General features: G+C 41.0%; 1 protein-coding gene across 1 annotated transcript in view; it reads left to right on the forward strand.

Moving 5' to 3' along the window:
* MYORG (myogenesis regulating glycosidase (putative)) overlaps positions 1-24698 on the forward strand; it is a 49061-nt gene extending 24363 nt beyond the window's left edge. The window contains exons 2-10 of the mRNA XM_044270937.1: positions 105-276; positions 4426-4633; positions 7486-7636; positions 7805-7999; positions 10336-10607; positions 11144-11280; positions 18485-18606; positions 19393-19572; positions 23988-24698. Of these exons, the coding sequence (XP_044126872.1) occupies positions 105-276; positions 4426-4633; positions 7486-7636; positions 7805-7999; positions 10336-10607; positions 11144-11280; positions 18485-18606; positions 19393-19572; positions 23988-24164 (1614 nt within the window). The 3' untranslated portion in view covers positions 24165-24698. The remainder of the gene's footprint in view (positions 1-104; positions 277-4425; positions 4634-7485; positions 7637-7804; positions 8000-10335; positions 10608-11143; positions 11281-18484; positions 18607-19392; positions 19573-23987) is intronic.
* The last annotated feature ends 1067 nt before the right edge of the window (positions 24699-25765 follow it).

Raw genomic sequence — 25765 nt, forward strand, 5'->3', positions numbered from 1 at the left:
AGGCTGTCTACATGTAGGAATATTAATTAGCCCTGATTGTTTTAACAATACAAAGATATACATTTTATTAGGTTAGCCCAAATCATTTCTGCCTTTCTTTTTAGGACTGCTTTTCAATGACGAATGTATCATGGTATGGTGGCGCGAGCCTCAGCGCCCAACACTGGCCCATGAACAATGTAAAGGTGGCTCTACAACCGCTTGTGCTCAGCAACCTGAAATCCAGTCATGGTGCCTATGGGTCTGTTTTAGAAAGATACTTCTTAGGATCAACTGGTAAGTTTGAATACTTACAATTTTTTGGGGAGACCACACACTGTACCTTATGACTGGACGTTATTGTACTTTACATGACAAACCGGGTACTCCAGTCTCCTTCCACACTCCAAAGACATACTGATAGGGACCTTAGATTGTGAGCCCCATTGGGGACAGTTGGATGCTAATGTCTGTAAAGCGCTGCGGAATATGTTAGCGCTATATAAATGCATAAATTAAATAATAATAATAAACTGTGCAAAAAAAGATCTACGATTAATGCCTATAAATTCACTAAACATTCCGTTCAACAGCGACCGGCTGAAAGCCAGCAATGGGCTGCGGGCACCTTGTGTCTATATTTCTTCCGGATAACTGAATTCTCATGTCTATTTCTGTTTGCTCTCCAATGTTGCTCAGGTATCACAGGTCATGAAGGGAGTTCTCCTCCATACAGCTGTGGAATTATACTGTATATGCAAAAAGTTTCCCTGCTAGTTAAAGGGAACCTGTCACGGTGAACATGGTGTTTGAGCTGAAGGCAGCAGGTTATAGAGCAGGAGGAGCTGAGCAGAATGATATATAGCTTTGTGGGAAAAGATTCAGTATAACTTGTAATTAATCCATGTCGATTCCTGCTCATTTTAGACTATAAAGTCCAGGAGGTGGAGCTATCAGTGATTGACAGCCCTCACTTTATGACTGTGTGTGCAGAGAGAGCTGTCAATGACTAATAGCTCCGCCTCCTTGATCTCAAAGCCCGGAATGAGCAGGAATTTACATGAATAAAATCTATTGCATTTTCTTGGTGAAAGGTTCCTTTTAAAGAGGACCTGTCACCTCTCTGGACATGCTTCTTTTAGTAGCAACTTCTATGCATTCTATTTTTATGACTCTATGTTGTGCCGTTTCTTTACTATTTCTGCTAGAAGTCATGCAAGAATTAAAAGCAGTTTGCAATGAATGTCCAGCTGGATGTTACCAGTTGGGAGTGTGTCCCTGCACAGTCTGGGAAGAATGGGATGCAAATGAGCTCTTAACAAGCTCTGCATGTAAGGCAGCTATCCTATAAGTCAATGTTCGACCCTTTAAACAGGCCTTGAGATATGACTTGGATATTAAATAAGCCAGCACCTCAAGGCACTCTCTCCTCAAGAAGAGATCTTGCCCCCCAGTCTGACACTATCCAATTAGTGCTGCCAGTGTCAGAGTAATCGGGTAAACTTGCCGGGACAAAAACACAAAAATAATATGCACAGAGGAATCTAACATGCACAGGAACCGGGCTGAAAGTACAGTAACTAAACCTGAACAGTCTCACAGCAGAATTGAATTAGCACCAATATCACTGATTGGCTCTCAAGTCAATTACCCTTCTGCTTCCTTACTTCATGTCATAAGTAAGAACAGGTTAACTCATCATAACTCTTAAGCTAGGTCTTCTCCTAACTTTTTGCCTGGCTTCTGGAGCAGATAGTTACGATCATTTACTATATCATTGTTCATAAAAAAATTCTAAGAAATACCGATACCTGTTCCTCCTCTTTTAAAAACCCTTTCCTTGTTTTTTTTTTTATAATTAAGGTTTTTCTTTTTCTCTCCCTCACACTTTTTCTAATACCTTGTTAATCACTTTCTAGGGATACCTCTTTCTTTCAAAATCTTTACCTTAAAATTGTGCTTTGTTTTTTAGTCATATTTTGATCTTTTTTACCCACATTAGCTGATTTGTTGATATATTTGTTAATCCAGTGGGAAAAGTAGCTATTCTCAGTTTAAGTAAAATATATTACAATCAGTTTTCTTGTAGTACTGTAAATTTTGGTAATATTTCATCCTCATAGGGAGCCACTTCCAGTAGTTGGCGATTGTGAGATTGTTCTATTTCTTAGGAGATACCTCTTTGCATATTGTATTTGTTTGACATGGAGCATTGCCAATAAGTCTCCATACCATGGAGTCTGTTCTCTGAAAAGAGATTCGACACCCTGCCTAAGGAGCATTCTCAATTTCTAAAATAGTGAAATCTAAGACATTTACCAATTTTCCTGCTATTATCCCATGTTAGCCCAATATGCCAGTCAGTCTCATTCAATTTCCCCAACTATTGTCCCAGATCTTTCTGTTACTCTTCCCAATGGAAGACGCATGTCACACCACCATTTTATTAGATTTTTTCCTTTATGGTGTCCACTGTGCAATTAACGTCCTCCCTTAGATCCCAAATTTTTTTGGGGTTTTTTTTTGGAACCATATCCTTCCCAGTCTGTTACTGTAAATACAATTAATACTGTAGTTTCTCACATACTCTATCAAAGTCCAGAATTACTTCATTTAGTAGAAGGTTCATGATAAAAGCAAAAGGAGAGGTTGATTTTTATATAAAATCTATTGATAACCAGACATTGGAGAAGAAAAATGTGGAACTGTTGGGAGTCCAGGGGAACGGCATCCAGTTGAAATTAAACCTAGAGGCTTTCCACAACTTTGATATCGATGGGCTTTCTTTAGGATAGGTCATCAATATCAGATTGCTGGGGGTTCAGACACCCAGAACCCCTAATGTCTGCAACAGCTACATTTGAGGAAGCACCAAAAGGGAATGAGAAATGGCTGGACATTAGCCATAGACTATCATAAAAGGATATTTACCAGTGAACTCAGAGATGTGATTTTTGTTGTCAACCTTGGCGCATTAATGTGAAGAAGCTGCTTATAAACCTAATTGATCTGTTTTATTGACCATTACTTTGAGGGGGATAACCAGAAGAGAAGTCCAAGCAAATCTTCAAAGCTGTGCACAATCCAAAATGTTGAAACAAACTGCACTCTGCAATCTGAGACAAAGTAATATGGAAACCATTTATGCAAAAAAAAAATTGAAGAAAATCTGAGACAACCATGAGGCTGATGGTTTTCCGGACATTGATTCAGAGCAAGCCCTCAGCTAGATCTCTGTCCAAAATTCAGTCTGGCCTGTGGCTGCCTGGGCAGTTTAAACTTAGCACATATGGTGCAAGAAGAAATAAATTCCTTGACATTTTGGCTCCACTTTGGCTACCAATTATATTGAAAGAGAAGTTCACAGGTGAGCCTTACTCTGTGGAGACCCAAAAGACAATACCTTAAAGGTTAGATCAGGAGGCACAAAAGATCATCCTCTGAAAGAAGCTTTAGGAGAAACATTGTTCACGGCAAGAGCACAGTTTGGATTGATAATATGTGCTGAGCTAGAAAGGTCAAAATACCTGGAGAGCCTGACCATATGTCAGAATGAAATCAAATCAAGAGAAAATAAATGCCTAAAATGTTTTACATGGATTCTACAGGAAGACTAAGTGAAGATGGTAACAGTGAAATGTTGAGCCTTCCTGTTGTCTCCTTTTATCCAAAACAAGTTTCACTGCCAGAAATGCATTGTCATTGATAGAAAAATTATTCTCAGACCCAAGGGTTGATGCCAGTTTTCAAACAAGGATACATTTACTGGATCCATATGAAATCCATGTGTAGAAAGGATATAGACAAGAAGGGGAGGTTCATGTCTCTTTTTCTCCATTTATGTGTTCAATATATGAATTGTGTAAATTTAGTAACTAAACTTTTCAGTAAAATTTTAATAAGATGTTCCTAATGCCCTAATAATAGTTTTTCTAATATACTTTATTAAGGCATTTTGTATTTTTATTACAGTTTTCACCCCCTAAAGTGCATTATTCCCTGTGTGCTTAAAATTTACATTTCTATACACGGGCTGTAAACACTTTATGAATAGGGCCGCAGCAGCAGTGCGTACGGGCAGGAGCGCATATTGCTGCTCCTGCCCATGCCCCCGGAGGTTTTCTAACTCCTGGCATAGCACATGGGTACCCTGTGCCCATGTGATATGCCAGGATTAGGTGAGCGGAGCGGGTTCCTGCTTCTGCCTGCTCCGCTAAGATAAGAGCTGACATGGTATCGGACTCTTATTTCCCATTGATACAGATACCGGTAACTGTTAACCCCCTCTTCTATATGTGATTTAAAAAAATATAGTGGATAGCAATAATTTGCCGAAATTGTAATTTTATCATCCCGCCACAAGATTATAGGAAGGATCATATTTGTTGTATATTTGTCTATGGTTTATGTTATTATTATTAAAAATAACTTTTTTATTTAAACTAGGTGTTTCAGTGCTGATCAATCCAAATGTTCCAATTTCCATGACAATTGAGAAAAATAAATATTTTTGTGTGGAGACACCAGCAAGCACCGAGAGGTTTCCATTGCAGTATACCATATGCATTGGACAGAACATTCAGACTGTTCATCAAGAGATAGGAAACCAGCTGTATAATAGTCAGAGGACGCTACCCAACCTCAACATTGTCAGGTAAAACATGAAAAATGGACAGCTGGATCCGTTTACCATTCTCTGCAGCATGCCCTGCAAGTGCAGTTTCCTGATACCATTTCCCCATCTTCTACCCCACATGTGAACATTACCTGCAGAGGCACAATGGAAAACCCTCATTCCTGAGCTAACCAAGGAAGGCTGGGTGTTTTTAATGTAAAAAATTCAAATATTCAATAATAAAATGGCTTACACAGGCTAAGTGAATAAACATAAGTGATTAAATATATTAAATATAAAGCAGACAAGCGACTCACATACTGTACATAGTAAAAAACAATTACACTGACTTTTAATCACTGGTCAGGCTCCTGTTGGCTGTCTGGCGGGTGCAGTCTCATAGGCGACACTCTTGTGTACCGTCCTAGGAGTGCACAGACCCATAGCCAAAATTCAGGCATGGTGGAATACAATAGAGTTAGTCCTCCTTATGGATGTTATTCATAGGGTGCCAGCCCTATTGCCGAACAATCTTTTCATTTTTTAGAACTTTTCTTAAATAGTTTATTGTATGTCACATTTTTTGAGTTTTCCTTTGCATTTTTGACCACTTCCTGGTGGTTAGTTCATACTTTTGACCTATTATTTAATTACTCATTTATTATATAGTCTGGCTGCTTATATCAATCAGGGGCTGAAGTCACCTTTGTAACTGTTCTTATTATGGACTACTGCAGGATTTTTCTGTATAAAGAGTTTTTAAAGCTTGTCTTGCAAATCGCATGGTACCACTACTGTGATCAGTTGCAGACTGGCACTAATACTGGAAATCTCTTTAACGCTAGGGATCTCCACTAATGCTGGAGATCAGAGAAATCTATGGTCAACAATATTTCACCCTTTGATTGCTGCATTGAACGCTATTCACAACATGCAAATAGAAAGTCAATAGGATAGACTCTCATTTGATTGCATCACTGGGATTATAGGGGCCCACGCCTAATATGGGCAGACAATTGGACACCTGGGCTATGTGAGCATATTTGTTTTTAGGACATATTTAAGGCCTCTATACACAATAGTATATTGTCGGCCAAACCCGCCGAAAAAAGCAAGTTCAGTTGACAGTCTAATATGTATTGGATGTTCCCCAAATTTGACACTCCCTCAACAGATGATGTCAGGTGACAGAAGGATCGGGTGAAGTAAATATTTCTGACTAATGGGAAGGAAATGGGAAGGAGATGGGATCTGCACACCCTAATTAGTTTTGGGTGCTCATAGAGGACAAAGTGTCAGTCTGTATCAATAGAGGAATCTGTGGCACACCAGCGTTTCTTTTTTAAGTGATGCTTTTAATATATAATGTGCAATTACATCATTCTGTATTCATTCTTTATCCAGACTATGCAATATTATAGAGGGCGATATGATTAGTCCCAACGTTTTGGTCGACAACCGACCTTTGTCAAGGGGTCTGTGGCCTCATGTAATGAATATTTTTGGCTGGATGCGGACGCTGTTTCAAGCTTTTTGAGCATTGACCACAGGTTCTCAATGGGATTGAGATCTGGGGGGTTTCCTGGCCATGGACCCAAAATGTCAATGTTTTGTTTCACCGAGCCACTGAGTTATCACTTCTACCTTGTGAAGTGGTGCTCTATCATACTGGAAAAAACATTATCCATCACCAAATTGCTCCTGGATCACTGGGAAAAGTTGCTCTTGGAGGATGTTTGATCCCATTCTTTATTCATGGCAGTGTTTTAAGGCAAAATTGTGAGTGAACTCACTCCCTTCGATTAGTAGCAACCCCACACATGAATGGTCTCAGAATGTTTGCATTGTTGATACCACAATAATAGTGTCATAGAAATATAGGTACAGAGTTTGCCACTGCTCATATAGCTATTGGACATATTGAGGGGCATTTATCATGCTGTTTCCGCCACTATTGAGGTGTTAATAAGTAGCAAATTATGGCCACTATAATTTGTGACTTTTTGTGCTTCTTTCACTTTTTTAAAGTGGTGTGGCAGGGGGCAGATTCTCCATATAATATGTAATTAAGTCCTTCACTGGCCAGGTTTGTTACAATTAATTGCTTCATTACTGTAGACCGTTGTTTCTCAACTCTGGTCTTCAATTAGCCAAAATGGGTTTTGTATTGAGTATTAACCTTCGGCTAAAATGGTGACTTAATTACTTTACGTACATCTGTTATACCATTCATTACCATAGGCAATTTCTCTATGGAAATTCCTTAAAACATTACCTTTTGACAGTCCTGTAGGATCTTAGTTGAGAAACAAAGGCCTGGACCATCAGAGATATTACAATTAACATTTTCATAGTTGTAGATCAACAGGCATAGTTGTAGATCAACTAATAACTCCTTCACTATATTACAGAATTAAGGATGTCTTCATTGACTCCATTATCACTCTAGACCACCAGGAAGGCCTCAATTAACCTCTTTACTACGCAAGACCACGATACATTTTAACAGTAACCCCTTTACTACCCTAGACCACCTTCACTACCTAGATTCTTTGGATCCATGTTTCGAGCACCACCCATTGAGATCATATGACGAGGATCAAGGATGTCTTCATTGACTCCATTACCACTCTAGACCACCAGGAAGGCCTCAATTAACCTCTTTACTACCCAAGACCACCATAAATTTTAACAGTGACCCCTTTACTACCCAATAACACCTTCACTAGCTAAATTCTTTGAACCCATGTTTCAAGCACCACCCATTGAGATCATCAGATAAGTGATTTTACAGACTTTATCTCCAATTATGAGTGATTAATGGTAATAAGAGTATGACATACTTCACCATTCTTTGGCAGCACATAATAATTATTATGTTACAAATTCAGGATGCCAATATGGAAACACTATGGGGTATCTGATTCCGCAGCAAAACTTGAAAGAGATGTACGATCGTTCCATAATAAATTAAGGAGGCATGGTTTAGGGGATTGCCTAATATCGCTCAATGAACATTCCACAATGTTACTTTCTATGAAGGTAAGCTTGCTTGTCGTGTATACCTTGCAATATGTAAAAAAAAAAATCTGCTACCATTGTAATAAAAATACTTCAAATTTGCCATTTGAAAGCGATGTTCTAAAAGGGTATTTTGGAAGATAATTTTGAATTATTGCAAAAACATTTTCTCTCTTTCTAACTTTAAAGGACCACATACTGATTGCAGACCAAGGTGGACAAACTCAAAGGCACCGCAGGGATCCACATACTATTAAGAACCTCAATATTTCAATAACCTCATCTCTGTACCAAAGTGTTAACTCAATACAACTGCAAAAGTATTTAAATGAAGGACAAGACAACTATTGGCTCAGCCTTCGCTCACATTTAGATGGCTCAATGGTATATGTTGTTTTTCTTATTTTGTTTTACTTAAACTAAATAGAAAATTATTAGGAATAGGAACATTATCTCATTATGTTTGTAATATTTTTTGGAAACTTTACATGTGGCCCTCAAGTGTGAAATGCCTGTAAACACCAATATGACCAAGATAACTATCACGGATGTTCCTGTGACAAGTGGCAGGAGATCGGTGAGACTGGCAACACGTGGTTTGATCTGACAGGTTTTCCTTGTGGATCAATAGGAGTCTGTGTTGTTTCTGGTAATGGCCACACCCCTTGCCTTAGGTGTTGCTAATATGGTCATTTAACTTTCCTTATTTATTGTTTCTTCTCCCACAAGGCTGTGTGGTTTATAGCTTCAGTTTCAGTTGTGGATAGCTGGTGTGTGGATCTCGGCAGAGTTCCTGGTGCTTCCATAGCCCCTTTGAAGTTAAGTCTTTCCTTTCCCTTTCTGTATTTTGTTTGGGTTCTGTGTGTTGCATTTCCCTATTGTTTGTATTAGGCCTGAAGGAGACTCCTGTTCATCCTTCCTTTTGGAGGAACAGGTAGTCTCGTCCCTGCCATTAGTGCCTGGGGTCTGTTAATACTGGTAGTCAGTCAGGATTTTGCTTAGGGTTTTATGGAGGTGTCCATCTTCCTTCCCTAGCTCTCAGGCCTGATTCCCTGTTTCCCCCCCTTCCCTCTTATGCTCAGTGTGGTGTTTCCCTCCCACACCGAAGTGTGACAATAACATACAGTGGCATGCAAAAGTTTGGGCACCCCTAGTCAAAATTACTGTTACTATTACAGTTAAGCAGGTTGAAGATGAAATGATCTGCAAAAGGCATAAAGTTAAAGATTACACATTCCTTTTGTATTTTAAGCAAAGACAATTTTTTTATTTTCATCTTTTAAATTTTCAAAACATCAAAAAAGAAAAAGGGCCCAAAGCAAAAGTTTGGGCACCCTACATGGTTGGTACCTAGTAGCATCCCCTTTGGAAAGTATCGCAACTTGTAGCCAGTCAAAAGTCTTTCCATTCTTGTTTGAGGGATTTTCATCCAATCTTCCTTGGAAAAGTCTTCCAGTTCAGTGAGATTCCTGGGCCATTTTGCATGCACTGCTCTTTTGAGATCTATCCAAAGATTTTCAATGACGGCGTAGCTAGCGGGGATTACAGGGGGGCAGCCGTCCTAGGACCACTGAGAAGGGAAAGCGCCCAAGGGCACAGATGCTGACCATGCATGGAAGCAGAGTGCCCACACTTAGGCCTCTGTAGGCCCGTTCACTGCTGTAACCAGAGGCCCAGCCCCGGACTTCAGGTTAACCTGTGTCTGTTGCAAATTAAAGGGCTGCCCAACCTGACAATGCACGCAATTTTCACAGTGAGCATTGCTGGGGTAGGTAGCCCACGGACTCGAAATGGGCACAAGGCATAGTGTTCATAGTACCCGCTTAGAGAATTATAACTATGTTATGTGTGGTGTTACATAGAATTGCAGGTGACATCTACTGCATTCTCTGTACTCGGGAAGTTATAATAGTGTTATCTGTAATGTTACACAGGACTGCAGGTAGCATCTACTATATTATCTGTACTCAGAGAGTTATCACTGCATTGTCTGTGGTATTACATAGGACTGCAGTTATCATCTAATACATTATCTGTACTCAGAGAGATATCACTGTGTTGTGTGTGGTGTTACATAGGACTGCAGATGACATCTACTACATTATTTGTACTCAGAGAGTTATCATGGTGTTATTTGTGGTGTTACATGGGACTGCAAATGACGTCTACTACATTGTCTGTTTTAGAGCGTTATCACTGTGGTCTTTGTGTTATGTTACTTAGGACTGCAGGTGACATCTACTACATTATTTGTACTCATAGAGTTATCATGGTGTTATCTGTGGTGTTACATGGGACTGCAGATGACGTCTACTACATTGTCTGTTTTAGAGCGTTATCACTGTGTTATTTGTGTTATGTTACTTAGGACTGCAGGTGACATCTACTACATTATTTGTACTCAGTGTTAATACTGTGGTATCTGTATCTGTGTTACACAGGACTGCAGTTATCATCTACTATATTATCTGTACTCAGAGACATATGTTATATACAATACTTACTTTTGTTCATTTGAAATGCAATATAACTTCTATAATTAGGCTGGGCCTTAGGATGCGCCTCTGCATTTGTAAACACGCATTGGGGGTCAACTCAGATGTGTTTTTTGCCCCCTCCAACCACTAGCTATGCCTCTTCCACCACTGCATTCTCATGACCAGTTGGGGTCCCAGTGGTTGGATCCCCATTGATTAATCGTATCCTCTTTCTCGTAATAGACACCAATCCTGACTAAATGGAAGGAGCAGTTTTCTGTGAGACTGAATATAACCAGTAAAGCTGCTATAAACTGGTACTTTACAAATGTGAATAAGTTAATAAAGAAGCTCGGGGCAGAATACATTATCATTGAAGGGGCAGAAGGTAATACATTTCTGGAGCATGCAATACAGGCGCCCAAAGGACTGGAGGGGGACTCTTACTCTGAGTATTTAGCAGCAACAGCCGTTGAAAAGCTTGGAAATTCTGCAATTATTACTGCAAGTACAAGGTAAGGCTGCTGAATTCTGATTATCCAATGCCTTTACTCCATTCAATCTCCTTTGGTGGGAAAGGTAGGCAAGTTTAAAGGGGTTTTCCTGGAAGTACCAAAACCTTAAAAATAACATAGAAATATCACTCACCTCCATCTGATTTTCATGTTTTACATCAGTCATAGCATAATCACTTAACGGGCTGCGGAGATGAAGCCAGGAGTGAGTTCCTGCCAATACACATTCCAGAAAAGACACTTAGAAAGGGGTAGTCACCAATGGACTCCTGCATGTGCCCTATGGTAATTCTGCATGGGTGATATGCTGCTGGTTAACCCATTTAGTGAAATTCTCTCTGCTGTGACCAACTCTATTTCATGCACTGAAATATCAGTAGAGGGACTTTGAATGGCAAGAAAGTAATGTATCATGAATCGTGACACTCGGTGGAGACATTATTGGGGACATCTGTTCAAGTTGACCTTTACAATGAGGTCTGAAAGATCATAGATGGTGCAAAATTTCATACCTACAATCTGTTTTTTATCATCAGATCAAATCATTTGCCCCTCTTTGTTCAGATGCATCCACTTCGTTCAGATTGGAGCTACCATGGACTCAAAGGAATCATCCCATCTGTCCTACACTACAGTTTGTTAGGATACAATTTTTTCATTCCAGATGCAGTAGGTAAATGTTTTTTTTGCATTAGTTGACTATTAACAAAAATGAGTATGGTTGTTCCTCTAGTTATTCATTACGCAAACCTTTTAAGAATACCTGTCTTGGCAATATGGCACCACCCTTACTAACATCTCCACCATCATCCAATGGTGCCACTAAAAACTGTAGTATGAATGACTCCATACAGAAAAGATCTTGGTTTCTATAAACCTCTGCTCATGCTACCTAAGACAATATACAGTCAGGTCCATAAATATTGGGACATCGACACAATTATAACATTTTTGGTTCTATACACCACCACAATATATTTGAAATGAAACGAACAAGATGTGCTTTAACTGCAGAATGTCAGTTTTAATTTGAGGGTATTTACATCCAAATCAGGTGAACGATGTAGGAGATACAACAGTTTGCATATGTGCCTCCCACTTGTTAAGGAACCAAAAGTAATAGGACAGAATAATAATCATAAATCAAACTTTCACTTTGTAATACTTGGTTGCAAATACTTTGCAGTCAATTACAGCCTGAAGTCTGGAACGCATAGACATTACCAGATGCTGGGTTTCATCCCTGGTGATGCTCTGCCAGGCCTCTACTGCAACTGTCTTCAGTTCCTGCTTGTTCTTGGGGCATTTTCCCTTCAGTTTTGTCTTCAGCAAGTGAAATGCATGCTCAATCAGATTCAGGTCAGGTGATTGACTTGGCCATTGCATAACATTCCACTTCTTAAAAAACTCTTTGGTTGCTTTTGCAGTATGCTTTGGGTCCTTGTCCATCTGCACTGTGAAGCGCCGTCCAATGAGTTCTGAAGCACTTGGCTGAATATGAGCAGATAATATTGCCCGAAATACTTTAGAATTCATCCTGTTACTTTTGTCAGCAGTCACATCATCAATAAATACAAGAGAAGCAGTTCCACTGGCAGCCATACATGCCCACGCCAAGATACTACCACCACCATGCTTCACTGATGAGGTGGCATGCTTAGGATCATGAGCAGTTCCTTTCCTTCTTTCCCATCACTCTGGTACAAGTTGATATTGGTCTCATCTGTCCATAGGATGTTGTTCCAGAACTGTGAAGGCTTTTTAAGATGTCGTTTGGCAAACTCTAATCTGGCCTTCCTGTTTTTGAGGCTCACCAATGGTTTACATCTTGTGGTGAACCCTCTGTATTCCCTCTGGTGAAGTCTTCTCTTGATTGTTGACTTTGACACACATACACCTACCCCCTGGAGAGTGTTCTTGATCTGGCCAACTGTTGTGAAGGGTGTTTTCTTCACCAGGGAAAGAATTATTCGGTCATCCACCACAGTTGTTTTCCGTGGTCTTCTGGGTCTTTTGGTGTTGCTGAGCTCACCGATGCGTTCCTGCCTTTTAAGAATGTTCCAAACAGTAGTTTTGGCCAAGCCTAATGTTTTTGCTATCTCTCTGATGGGTTTGTTTTGTTTTTTTCAGCCTAATGATGGCTTGCTTCACTAATAGTGACAGCTCTTCGGATCTCATCTTGAGAGTTGACAGCAACAGATTCCAAATGCAAATAGCACACTTGAAATGAACTCTGGACCTTTTATCTGCTCATTGTAATTGGGATAGTGAGGGAATAACACACGCCCGGCCATGGAACAGCTGAGAAGCCAATTTTCCCATTACTTTTGGTTCCTTAACCAGTGGGAGGCACCTGATTTGGATGTAAATACCCTTAAATTAAAGCTGACGGTTTGGAGTTAAGGCACATCTTGTTTGTTTCATTTCAAATCCATTGTGGTGGTGTATAGAGCCAAAAGGTAAAGTAAGAGTCATTAAAAGGAGTTTGTTACTAGATTTATGCTGCCCTATCTGAGGACAGCACAAAGTAGTGACAGACTGTATTATCCTGAATTCTGAGATTGGGCAAAAAATAGACAACGCAACTTAGGTGTATAAAAGTTTACTAAACTATGATTTAAAAAAATTATATATATATAATCTTGTAATTCAAGGTTTTAATTGGTGCTTCCCCTTTAATTCCATGTATTTGGCTAGTGATGTTTGGTACCTAGTTGCATTCTTGCAGTATGAAGTAACCATACATGTGTACAGATCTTTAATTGGGGCTAGCAGGGGCTGTTTTAGGTGTAGAAAATTGTCTAAATGTAAGCCAAAAAGGAAGATGACTTACATTTAGACCGGTGCTAGATGAGCCGAAGTTATGTAGAGGCTGACGCCTCTTCATAACTTTAGCAGATCCACCACTATCGCAGGGGCTTATTAAGACCGGTGTCTAAAACGTCAGTCTTAATAAATGACCCCCCTAGTTTTCTAACAAAGACCTCAGCTCCACTGAAGATATCACCAGGGTAAGGGCTCTTTCACACTTGCGTTGTCCGGATCCGGCGTGTACTCCATTTGCCGGAATTACACGCCGGATCCGGAAAAACGCAAGTGAACTGAAAGCATTTGAAGACGGATCCGTCTTCAAAATGCATTCAGTGTTACTATGGCAGCCAGGACGCTATTAAAGTCCTGGTTGCCATAGTAGTAGTGGGGAGCGGTATACTTACAGTCCGTGCGGCTCCCGGGGCACTCCAGAATGACGTCAGAGCGCCCCATGCCATGCGATCACGTCATCCATGCGCGTGGGGTGCCCTGACGTCACTCTGGAGCGCCCCGGGAGCCGCACGGACGGTAAGTATACTGCTCCCCCGCACCCCACTACTCTTTACCATGGCTGCCAGGACTTTAGCGTCCCGGCAGCCATGGTAACCATTCAGAAAAGCTAAACGTCGGATCCGGCAATGCGCCGAAACAACGTTTAGCTTAAGGCCGGATCCGGATTAATGCCTTTCAATGGGCATTAATTCCGGATCCAACCTTGCAGCAAGTGTTCAGGATTTTTGGCCGGAGCAAAAAGCGCAGCATGCTGTGGTATTTTCTCCGGCCAAAAAACGTTCTGGTCCTGAACTGAAGACATCCTGATGCATCCTGAACGGATTTCTCTCCATTCAGAATGCATGGGGATAATCCTGATCAGGATTCTTCCGGCATAGAGCCCCGACGACGGAACTCTATGCCGGAAGAAAAGAACGCAGGTGTGAAAGAGCCCTAAGATGTGTCTTGCTACTATCACCTCTTTTTTGTATCATATGGGTGTCGGCTGAGTGCCATGTTGGGCGCTGGTCAAAGTGGAGCTGGCTCATTTGTTTGATGACTGTTGGTGACTGTTACTTACTTTATCTTATACATGTATTTTATCTTTACTATATCTTTGTATATATATATATATATATCTTTTATTTTTTCTAAATTCTTTATGCACCGTGTTGTCGTGTTAAGTCAATTTTTTCCCAAACTTCAGATTACATGGTTTTATATATATACACACACACACAACAGATAACATACAGAGTAAAGTAACAGTCACCAGAAGCTGTGAACAAATGAGTTAGCTCCCCATCTACCAGTGCCCAACATGGTACCCTGCCGACTCCCATATGATACAAAGAGAGGTGATCGTAGCAAGACACATCTTACCCTGATGTCTTAAATGGAGCTCTTTGTTACATAGCTAGATGGTTTCTAGCCTTCTGGCCCCTCCTAGCTCCACCAAAAGGTCTTCAGTGTGCAGTATGCATGTACAGTTACTTCATACTTCAGGAACACCAGGTATCACCATGTACCACTAACCAACTACATTACAAGGAATTAAAGGGGAAAAAACACTAATATACCTTGCTATACATTGACATGCCGACTATAGCAGGTTGTCACTTTTTTCTTTAGTTTGCATAAAAGTAGTTTTCATGAAATCACACTTTTCAGATACAGCATGAGCCAATCCAACGGTCACCCCTCCCATTGCTGGTTGATAGCTATTACTATGCATGGGATGAAATCTATCAATTAGCAGCTGGTAGGTGGAGGAGCGGGCAGCTCATGAGAGTACATATGTCTTGGCTTGCACTGCACCTAATAAAGAGTGATGATATTTGTTGTCATTTATCCAACTTCAGATGCCCTGGGAAACCAGTAGAGTTGCTTCTGGTCAGCAATGTGCCACCTTATTTATGCCAGGGCCCCATGATGATATAACTGAAGCCCATTTATGGGCTAGAAGTATGGCTCTGTATATAACATAAGGCTGTTGCATACTTGTGAGCTACAAAACAAATTTCATTGTATTTACAATTACTATAAAGTCTTATCTATCTTAGTTGTTGGACTGCAGTAGATCATAGTCTTCTTTGTGAGACTATCGTCTTGTTTTCAAACTTTTGGACAACTTCTGTATGCCAATGAAGCCTACGGTCCCTGTATTGTCAGCTGAATCCGCAGAGAACGTTAGGTTCAGCCAACAGTCTGTTGTGTATGGGGCGCTCCCAACTGGTGTCGGGGAAAAGAAGAAACTGGGAAGGGGAAATTTCCACCCTGTCCTTTTGTTCTCTTGGGAGATAAGTTGCCTCCAGAAGCTTTTTCCTCTCTCCCCATTGAATGCACATACACATTTGTCTAAACTGAACGTGTGTGTGTACAGGGGAGTCGGGAGGGAGTCGAGATAGATAGCTATCGGCCGAACAATCGCTAAGCTGACAGATACTGAATATGAATGTACTCCATGTAAATTGACTGCTTTGTACCCTCAATAAAGCTCAGCGTCCCAGTCTTGACACCTGTTATGGGTGGGAGAGGAAATTGAGATGGCTTTTAATTTAGAAACCACTTTAAACATTCGTCCACTTACTCAGAACAGACTTCGTCAGTCTAGCATTGCTTGAGAATTCTTAGACAGCGTAATGACTCACCACAGACATTTTGTGCTAATTTTGTTCCACAGTTTATGAACAAGTTAGAAATAGAAACATATTACGGTATGTGCTCCAGGTTTTTTTTTTATATGTAATTATACAAGTGTGAAAATGCAGCCACAAGTAAAGACAACATATGTCAATTCAGTACTCTGCACTACAGTCCAATATCGAAAAATAACTTTAAAAGGATACAGAATCATAATCTTTTTTTCTTTTCAAAATGTTCATTATTAATGGTAGAAGTAGTGGGCTTTCTTCAAAGTAATAATTTGCGGGTCTTTTTTTATTATGTTGCTTTGCTTTTGATATTGTCCCTCATAGACGTTTAATAGGTATTGTAAGGTCAATAGGCTTAAAAATTATAGTTTGTAATTGGATTGAAAACTGGTTGAAGGACCGTGGTCAATAATTCCTATTCAGAATGGTCTTGGGTTATAAGTGCTGTACCCCAAGGTTCAGTGCTGGGCCCTCTATTATTTAATTCATTTAATAATGATATTGAGGACGGGATTAATAGCACCATTTCTATTTTTGCAGATGACACTAAGCTAAGTAGTACTGTGCAATCTATGGAAGATATCCATAAACTACAAGCTGACTTGAACACTCTGAGTGATTGGGCATCAACTTGGCAAATGAGGTTCAATGTGGACAAATGTAAAGTTCTGCATCTTGGCAGTAATAATCTCGGTGCTTCATATGTCCTAGTTGATGTAACACTGGGAGAGTCACTTATAGAGAAGGATTTGGGTGTCCTTGTAGATCATAGATTAAATAACAGCATACAATGTCAATCAGCTGCTTCTAAGGCCACCGGGATATTGTCATGCATTAAATGAGGCATGGACTCGCGGGGCAGGGATGTAATATTACCACTTTACAAAGAGTCTGGAATATGCAGTTCTGTTCTGGACACAAGTCCATAGAAAAGATGCTCTACAGCTGGAAAAAGTACAGAGAAAAGCGACTAAACTGATAAGAGGCATGGAGGGTCTAAGTTATGAAGAAAGATTAGAAAAATTAAATTTATTTAGTCTTGAGAAGAGACTTCTAAGGAGGGGACATGATTAACCTATACAAGTATATAAATGGGCCGTACAAAAAATATGGTTAAAAACTGTTCCATGTCAAATGCCCTAAAGAGACAAGGGGGCACTGCCTCCGACTGGAGAAGAAAAAGTTCAGTCTCCAGAAGCGTCAAAGCTTCTTTACTGTAAGAACTGTGAAGCTGTGGAATAGACTTCCTCAGGACGTGGTCACAGCAGGAACAGTGGACAGTTTTAAAAAGGGTTTAGATGAATTCTTAAAAGTAAATTACATTAATGCTTATGAAAATGTGTAGAAATCTGAGTCTCACTTCCTTCTGGGATTCACGTCCCCACCTATCCCTTGGTTGAACTTGAAGGACTTATGTCTTTTTTCAACCGTGTTAAATATGTAACTATGTTTGAAGTTCTCAAATAAACTGATCTCCATCCTCTGTTCACAACACAGGGGAAGATTTATTATGTTGGTCCACGGGCGCACCGGAGCTGAAATCTACTCCAGCCATGAGCAGTTTTTAGGTGCACACGTTTGTAAAGAAGTTAGGGAAAGTGGCAAGGGTGTTGGAAAAAGTTAAAAAGTTTAAACATTTTGTCACAACCAGTACTAACAATTTTCCTATGCCTGGCATGGAGCCATAATAAGTCTCCCCCATGTAGTCTGTTCTTGGTGTAAATTTAGGAATCAAGCCAGAACAATCCAGGAAAAAAAGGGTGAAAAGATGTCCAGCACTGAGATGAAAAGAAAATTATTTATTTAGCTTCATATAAAAATACATCTCCACATGGAAAATGGGAACGCAACCAACGCGTTTCGATCTAACAGATCTTTGTCAGATCTTAGTCTGTAATTGGTGGCATATTGCGATATAATCAACCCTTCCGTCTCTTCCCTATGTCAGCCAGCTACAGCCTTCATTCTGTGGTTGGTAGTTGTGATAATATCTATTGATTAAAATTATATTACTATTATTTCATTCACCCACATATTTTGCAACAGTGAACAGAAATTGTCTTCTCTCACATTGGTACCTGTCCCCAATGGGGTTCACAATCTAAATTCCAAAATAAACCTATCATTGGAGTTTTTGGAGTGTTGAATGACTATTGGAGAACCAATGGAGAACCACATGGCCAAATTCAAACCCAGGAACACAGCACTGAAAGACAACACTGCTAACCACTGAGCCACCATGCTGCCCATGTTGTGAGCACAAGGTTCTGGCTAAGGCCTTGGCTACACTGAGTGTTTGTAGCAAGACTGGTTGAATCTAACTATTGAGTGACAGCTGCAGTCCACAAGATTGCATACAACCTAATGTATTCCATTGGACTGTAAATTGATAGAGCATTGTAATTTCATCTCCCTTTACAGGTGGGACGCTAGCTGATGAATTCATAACAGAAGAAGAACTTTTTATTCGATGGCTCCAAATTATTACATTTCTACCTGTTATGTCATTTAATACTCCACCATGGGTTTGCTGTGATAATTGGGTAAGTGGCTCAGAGGCCATCAAAATAGAGCCCTCAGGAATGGGAATAATACATCTGTATCCAGTGAGCGCCACCTGTTGATGGCTTCAGGCAGGGAGAATTCAATTTCTGGAAGACAAAGCTCTAACCCCTGTAATTAGAGATGCGCAAAGTTATAAAAACTTTGATTTGGCTACTTCGCCGAATTTCACAAAGAAATTTGCTTTGAGAAGTATTACTTGGTCACTAAGCACATTGATGAGGAAAGGCGATTGCGCAGACCCCGTCATTGAATTCTTCAGATGCAGCGTTCATCGCTGATCACGGCATCTGAGATGAAAAATGAAGGCTTTCAGGGGTTAAAAAAAACCACGGCCATCTTGATTGAAGATCCTGTGCGAAATCTCATGCGGTGCGTGATGATGTCATCTCGCTAGCTGGCATGGTGACATCATACATCATAATCGCGCACAAGATTTTGCGCGGGATCTTCAATCAAGTTGGCCTTGGCGGCCTCTTTGCGCTAAAACGGATGAGGTATGTATTTTTTTATTCCATTTCTGGAAAAAGTGATTTGTTACCACGAAGTATGAGGAAATTCAGCTTCGTGGCAAATCAAATTTTCCCTGAAATTCGGATCGAAGTCCACTTCGGATACTTCAAATCGCTCATAACTACCTGTAATGATATACTGTGAAAACTGATATTCCCAAAAGTCTTATTTCCCATTGGGCCGAGTAGATGAAGTCTTCTGTATATTGTGGCTTCAGCACTGGAATGGTTCATCATTTATTTGATCTTTTTCAGGTATTAAACCTAACAAGACAATACATACAAAAACATCAAGATTTGGTTGCTCCACTCTTATTAAAATATTCAGAAGACTGGATGAACACGGGGATCCCCATCTTCAGACCTGTCTGGTGGCTCAGTCCAGAAGATCCAGTGGCTTTCACAGTAGATAATGAATTTCTGATAGGAGATGAGGTGAGGACAATAATAATGGCTGTAATCAATAGTAGGAGGATACATCCAGCATTTTCTAATATTTTAACTGTACTGCTTTATGTGTGCTTCATGGCCACCCAACACTACACCAAGAGTGTGAGACAACCACGAATGGTCAGTTCGCAGTGTTTGCCAGCGAACACATGCGGGCTGCCATCTTTAGTAAGGTAGATTCACCTGTCCAGCGATGCACAGTTAAGCCCTTACCTGTGCCTGTGCTGGGATCCGGTCTGAAATCAAATACAGTCACCGGGAGCAGGCAGTTCCGAGAACAGCCCGATGAAGGCCCCCGGCGGCTGTTCTCAGAACTGCCTGCTCCGAGGTGCCTGCATTTGATTTCAGACCAGCTCCCAACACAGGCACAGGTAAGGGCTTACCTGTGCATCGCCGGACGGGTGAGTCTACTTTACTAAAGATGGCAGCCCGCATGTGTTCGCTGGCGAACACTGTGAACTGACCATCACTGGAGACAACTACTAGACATTTTACATACGTTGTAATGCACTGTCCGATACATAATTTAAAGGCAACGTGTCACATATAAGATGGTGGCCAATCTGCAGGCAGCATGTTATAGAAAAGATGGAGCTGAACTGACTGATATATAGTTTTGTGGGAAAATATTTATCATCATGGCTCAGTGGTTAGCACTGGTGTTTTGCGCCACTTTGGGTTCTAGATTTGAATCTGACCACAGACAACATCTGCATGGAGTTTGTAGGTCCTCCCTGTGTTTGCATGGATCTCCTTCCACATGCCAATGACATACCAATGGGGAAACTTCCATTGTGAGCTCGACAGTGAGTGATGATAATGGGGGTCATTTATCTGCTGTGTGACTTTTTAAATGCCCAGGAGCCTAAATTTACACTATGTGCACATGGTATTTTTACAATGTCTTCAACACTGGGAAGGCCATCAGCCCTGGCAAATTGACTATCATTTATACCAGTTTTCTACTCTAGTCAGGGGCTGGAGTAGATTTCTATCTAGGTGCACAAACTGGTGGAGGATGCACCTAATTTGCCTCGTCATAAATTTAGAGCATGCTCCGGCAGCAAAGGCGTAAAATGCCGGTCTTTGATAAATGACCCCCGATGTCTGTAAAGAACTATGGAATATGTCAGCGCTATATTTCATTTTGCTCATTTAAACATCTGCTCTTTCTATGCTTAGATAACCAATGGGCAGTGGCAGTGATTGACATACAGATAGCTGTGACTGACCCCAGGGGAGTGGTAACATGGACTTCTGTGTATGTTAACCCTTGCTCCCCCATTAATCACAAAGCATACTTTCTCTCTGATTGTAACATATGCGGGTATTTCTTCAAAAGAAGCAAAAAGATACGCACTTGTCATCTAATCATCCCGTCTAGAAATAAGTTTCAGGTCTGGTTTGCCGAACTTTTGAAAAAGTTCAGTTTGGACCAATTGATTCAGCCTGAACTGAACTTGCTCTAATTGCCCCAAAAGTTGCTATATAACTCCCTCTAGCCTTCTCGGACTCATAATTTCATTTAAGAAAATGTATTATTTATTTTAATTTATTTTTTAAGAATTTTTCCCCCTCCCCAAGCTCTGGCATGCTATGACAGCAATAGTAAATGATGTCTGATTAAGACTGGGTAAATGCATATATGATGGCATTAACATACAGCGTGTTTAAAAACACAGAGCACCGGCACATCTTTTATGTTTTTTTATATTCCAAAGCTTCCAAAAACTGTCCCTTATTGGGGCAGATGAGGTTTTACACACACGGTGTCATGGGTTAAAAAATAAATTAAAAAAAGTGGCTTGGGAGGGACCAAGTATCCAAAAGTTATGCCTTGACAGGGTCGGAATGCCTGCCCGTACAACACTCACAAGTAATGACTGTCAGTAAAGAAAAAGTGACTCATTGTGAACGTGTAAAGTGCAGGAAACTGGAAGCGGTTTTTCCTTAATATAGGATTTTGTAAAACTGGCAGTAAATAACAAATAACACGTAGAACAGTGGAAAGTAATATTCGACAAATAACTCAAGGTTAACCCTGTTTTCAGCCGCACGCCTGTTTAAGGGGAGTCTCCCTCACACGTCGTCTCTCAGGGTTTACAATAATCAGACATTTACCCTGTCTTCGGCCGCACACCTGTGTAAGACTACATTATATTGCTGCAGTAATCATGTATATATGCTGCTTAATTAAATTGAACCCCCCCCCCCAAAAAAAAATTTAAGTGCAACCATGTGGAAACTGAATATTCAGCATAAATGGATGATTAATGCTTGACGCTCAATTTCACGTTATTACACACAGGTAGGTTGCTGCTCCACCTTAAGTATTACTGCAGGATATCACGTATATATGCTACTTAATAAAATTGAGCCCCCCTAAAAAAAAATTATTGCAACCATGTGGAATTGATGATCGAGTCTTGACGCTCAATTTCACGTTAATACACACAGGTAGATTGCTTCTACACCTTAGTTCAGGCATCCTCAAACTGCGGCCCTCCAGCTGTTGCAAAACTACAACTCCCAGCATGCCCGAACAGCCTACAGCAGGGCGCATCCTCAATCCCATCCATGCCTAATTAGGCTTATTATTGACACCACCACACATATGTTTACCAGTATCACAGTGGCAAATTATTTGCACAAACATTTGTGCTCCTCACACACAAACTTGCATGCCACACCGTTGCATATGCTGCCCATAGACCACCATTAAAAAAAAAACAAAAAAAAACAATGCTGCATGGTACACAAACAATGCATGTAACATGAGATGAATTTGTAAAATTAGATTTGCGAGAATCTGTTTTGGTGTAATTTGCAACACATTTATCAAACGTTGCACAATGATAACTTTGGTGCATCTTTAAGGCTAGTTTCACACTCGTGGCATGGTTCCGGCAGGCTGTTTTGGCACTCAGCGTTTTTTGTCCAGCCAAATCCCGGCATATTTGCCAGGTAGCTGCCAGATCAGATATAGTCAATGGGGCCGGTGGTCATTGTGGTTAACATCCGGCAATGTTGGATCCACAGAGCTCAAGCAAGCTGTTCTCTGTCGGAACAGCCTTCCGGAACTATGCCTCGAGTGTGAAAGAAGCTTAAGTCTAACACTTCTGCCTTGAGATGTTACTCTGTACAGTATTCTATGCTATGTCTTTACTCAAGTAAGTGTGCAACAATTTAAGTGGACCTTTTAAACACTCGCAGTTGATAAATATGGCTTAATTCAGCTTGACAGGCTAACCTTGCCCACCTTCCCACCCACTTTCCAAAACTGAAGTGAGTGATGTAAAAATGCAAAACGTCACAACATTTTTACCCCAAAATGTCACAAATTCCTATTTTGCCTCTTTTTAAAGCCAGAATTCTTGATAAATTCCCTTTTTGCACATGAGCTAGTAAAATAAATCCCACAATAAGGGTCATTACCTCCAAAAATATCAGCCAAATCACACGTAAAAAGAGCCCTCTATTTCCATGTGTTTCCATTTCTGGCTCTTCCACTTTTATAAATGGAGGCTGCTGGATGCTGCGGCGAGGCAGTGTTTGAAATATTGCCCATTGTTCTCTGGTTGTTAACATTCCAAATTTTATTGGTTAAAATCCTTCAAACAGCTTTATGGATCAGATTAGTGTTGCTTTGAAGTCTAAAGTATAAGGCAAGAGGTGCAAAGACTTAGCTTGAAGTTGAAGCCAATTAATCATCCTTCCCATTATAAGAGAAGAAGGTTGGAAACTTCTGCACTCATCACAACAGAGAAGATGTTCAGAAGAGGATTGCATGCACATAGACACAACAGGGGCATAAGTAGAACTGACCGGGCCCCACAGAAATTTTTTGAACACCCCCCCCCCCCCCAACTTCTTTGCAACCGCCTCTTACCGTGAATCCACCATCCTGGCAGACGCTCTCTCCGTTTCCTACTTGTATATACTGTATGTCATGTCACTTTATATACTGACACTGTATATAATATCATTGTATAATACTGTTACCCTGACAATAAAATCTTTTAGTCCTCCTCCCGGGCAAGCTGTTTCTGAGTTTGGGCCCCATAGCAGCCGCTGCTTCCACTATAGCTATGCCCATGAGGCACCAGCATTTCAAGTCTAAAATATTACTTTTGTACAGTACAAGTCTCCATTCATACCAGGTTGGTATTTTTAAACCGTGCAGTACCATGTGCCAGTTGAATATTGCACCCATTTACTCCAACTGTATTCAGATGCAGATTTTTTGTCACTTTGTACCTCTTGTCTATTCTCAGATGCTGATTATTTGTCACTTTGTACCTCTTGTCTATTCTCAGATGCTGATTATTTGTCACTTTGTACCTCTTGTCTATTCTCAGATGCTGATTATTTGTCACTTTGTACCTCTTGTCTATTCTCAGATGCTGATCGCTCCTATCACCGAGAAAGGCAAAATTCAGCGAGATATTTTCCTACCTGGAAAAGATTACCAGTGGATGGACAAGAGCACATCCCAGGTGTTCGATGGAGGCACAGTCCTACGGAACTATAACTGCAGCCTGCACGAAACTCCTGTTTTTATAAAGAAAACTTCATAGCTTAAACCGGTTATTACCAATATGTGTATCCCTTCCGAGAAGACTAAGTAGACGTGTCTCTGATGAAGAGATAAATGCATTTTCCAGGGGTTCCGAGAAGCAAATACTAGTAATGGACGTATTCCATCAATATCTGTATAGACATCATACCACAGAACCTGACAGTTATACAGAGATCAGCGGTGCCACATGGGCACTGCTTTCCCCTTCTTGGAAAAGCAGACTGTCAAAAATTACTTTTGTAGGAAGCTCCTTCTGTTTTAATCACTAACTGACTGACTTTAAGGGGAGTTCCCAGAATTTAGATATTGATGATCTATGCTCAGGATAGGCCATTGGTAACAAATCGGTTGAGGACTGACACCCAGTACCCCCACTGATCAGCTGTTCCCAGCAGCCGTCAGCTCGGGAAACTATACAGTAGACAGAGCCGGAAGCAGAAAGCTCAGTCCACTGTGTAGGACACACCTCAGCTGCTGCAGAACAGCATAATACACACCTCAGCTGCTGCAGAACAGCATAATACACACCTCAGCTGCTGCAGAACAGCATAATACACACCTCAGCTGCTGCAGAACAGCATAATACACACCTCAGCTGCTGCAGAACAGCATAATACACACCTCAGCTGCTGCATAATAGTATAATACACACCTCAGCTGCTGCAGGACATCATCATACACACCTCAGCTGCTGCAGAACAGCATAATACACACCTCAGCTGCTGCAGAACAGCATAATACACACCTCAGATGCTGCAAAACAGCATAATATAGACCTCAGCTGCTGTAGAACATCATAATACACACCTCAGCTGCTGCAGAACATCATAATATACACCTCAGCTGCTGCAGAACATCATAATACACACCTCAGCTGCTGCAGGACATCATAATACACACCTGAGCTGCTGCAGAACATCATAATACACACCTGAGCTGCTGCAGGACATCAACATACACACCTCTGCTGCTGCAGAACTTTATAATACACACCTCAGCTGCTGCAGAACATCATCATACACACCTCAGCTGCTGCAGGACATCATCATACACACCTCAGCTGCTGCAGGACATCATCATACACACCTCAGCTGCTGCAGGACATCATCATACACACCTCAGCTGCTGCGGAACAGCATAATACACACCTCAGCTGCTGCAGAACATCATAATACACACATCAGCTGCTGCAGGACATCATCATACACACCTCAGCTGCTGCAGGACATCATAATACACACCTCAGCTGCTGCGGAACAGCATAATACACACCTCAGCTGCTGCAGGACATCATCATACACACCTCAGCTGCTGCAGGACATCATCATACACACCTCAGCTTCTGCGGAACAGCATAATACACACCTCAGCTGCTGCAGAACATCATCATACACACCTCAGCTGCTGCGGAACAGCATAATACACACCTCAGCTGCTGCAGGACATCATCATACACACCTCAGCTGCTGCAGGACATCATCATACACACCTCAGCTGCTGCAGGACATCATCATACACACCTCAGCTGCTGCAGAACATCATAATACACACCTCAGCTGCTGCAGGACATCATCATACACACCTCGGCTGCTGCAGTAC

Source organism: Bufo gargarizans, chromosome 10 (assembly GCF_014858855.1).
Source record: "Bufo gargarizans isolate SCDJY-AF-19 chromosome 10, ASM1485885v1, whole genome shotgun sequence".
NCBI lineage: Eukaryota > Metazoa > Chordata > Amphibia > Anura > Bufonidae > Bufo > Bufo gargarizans.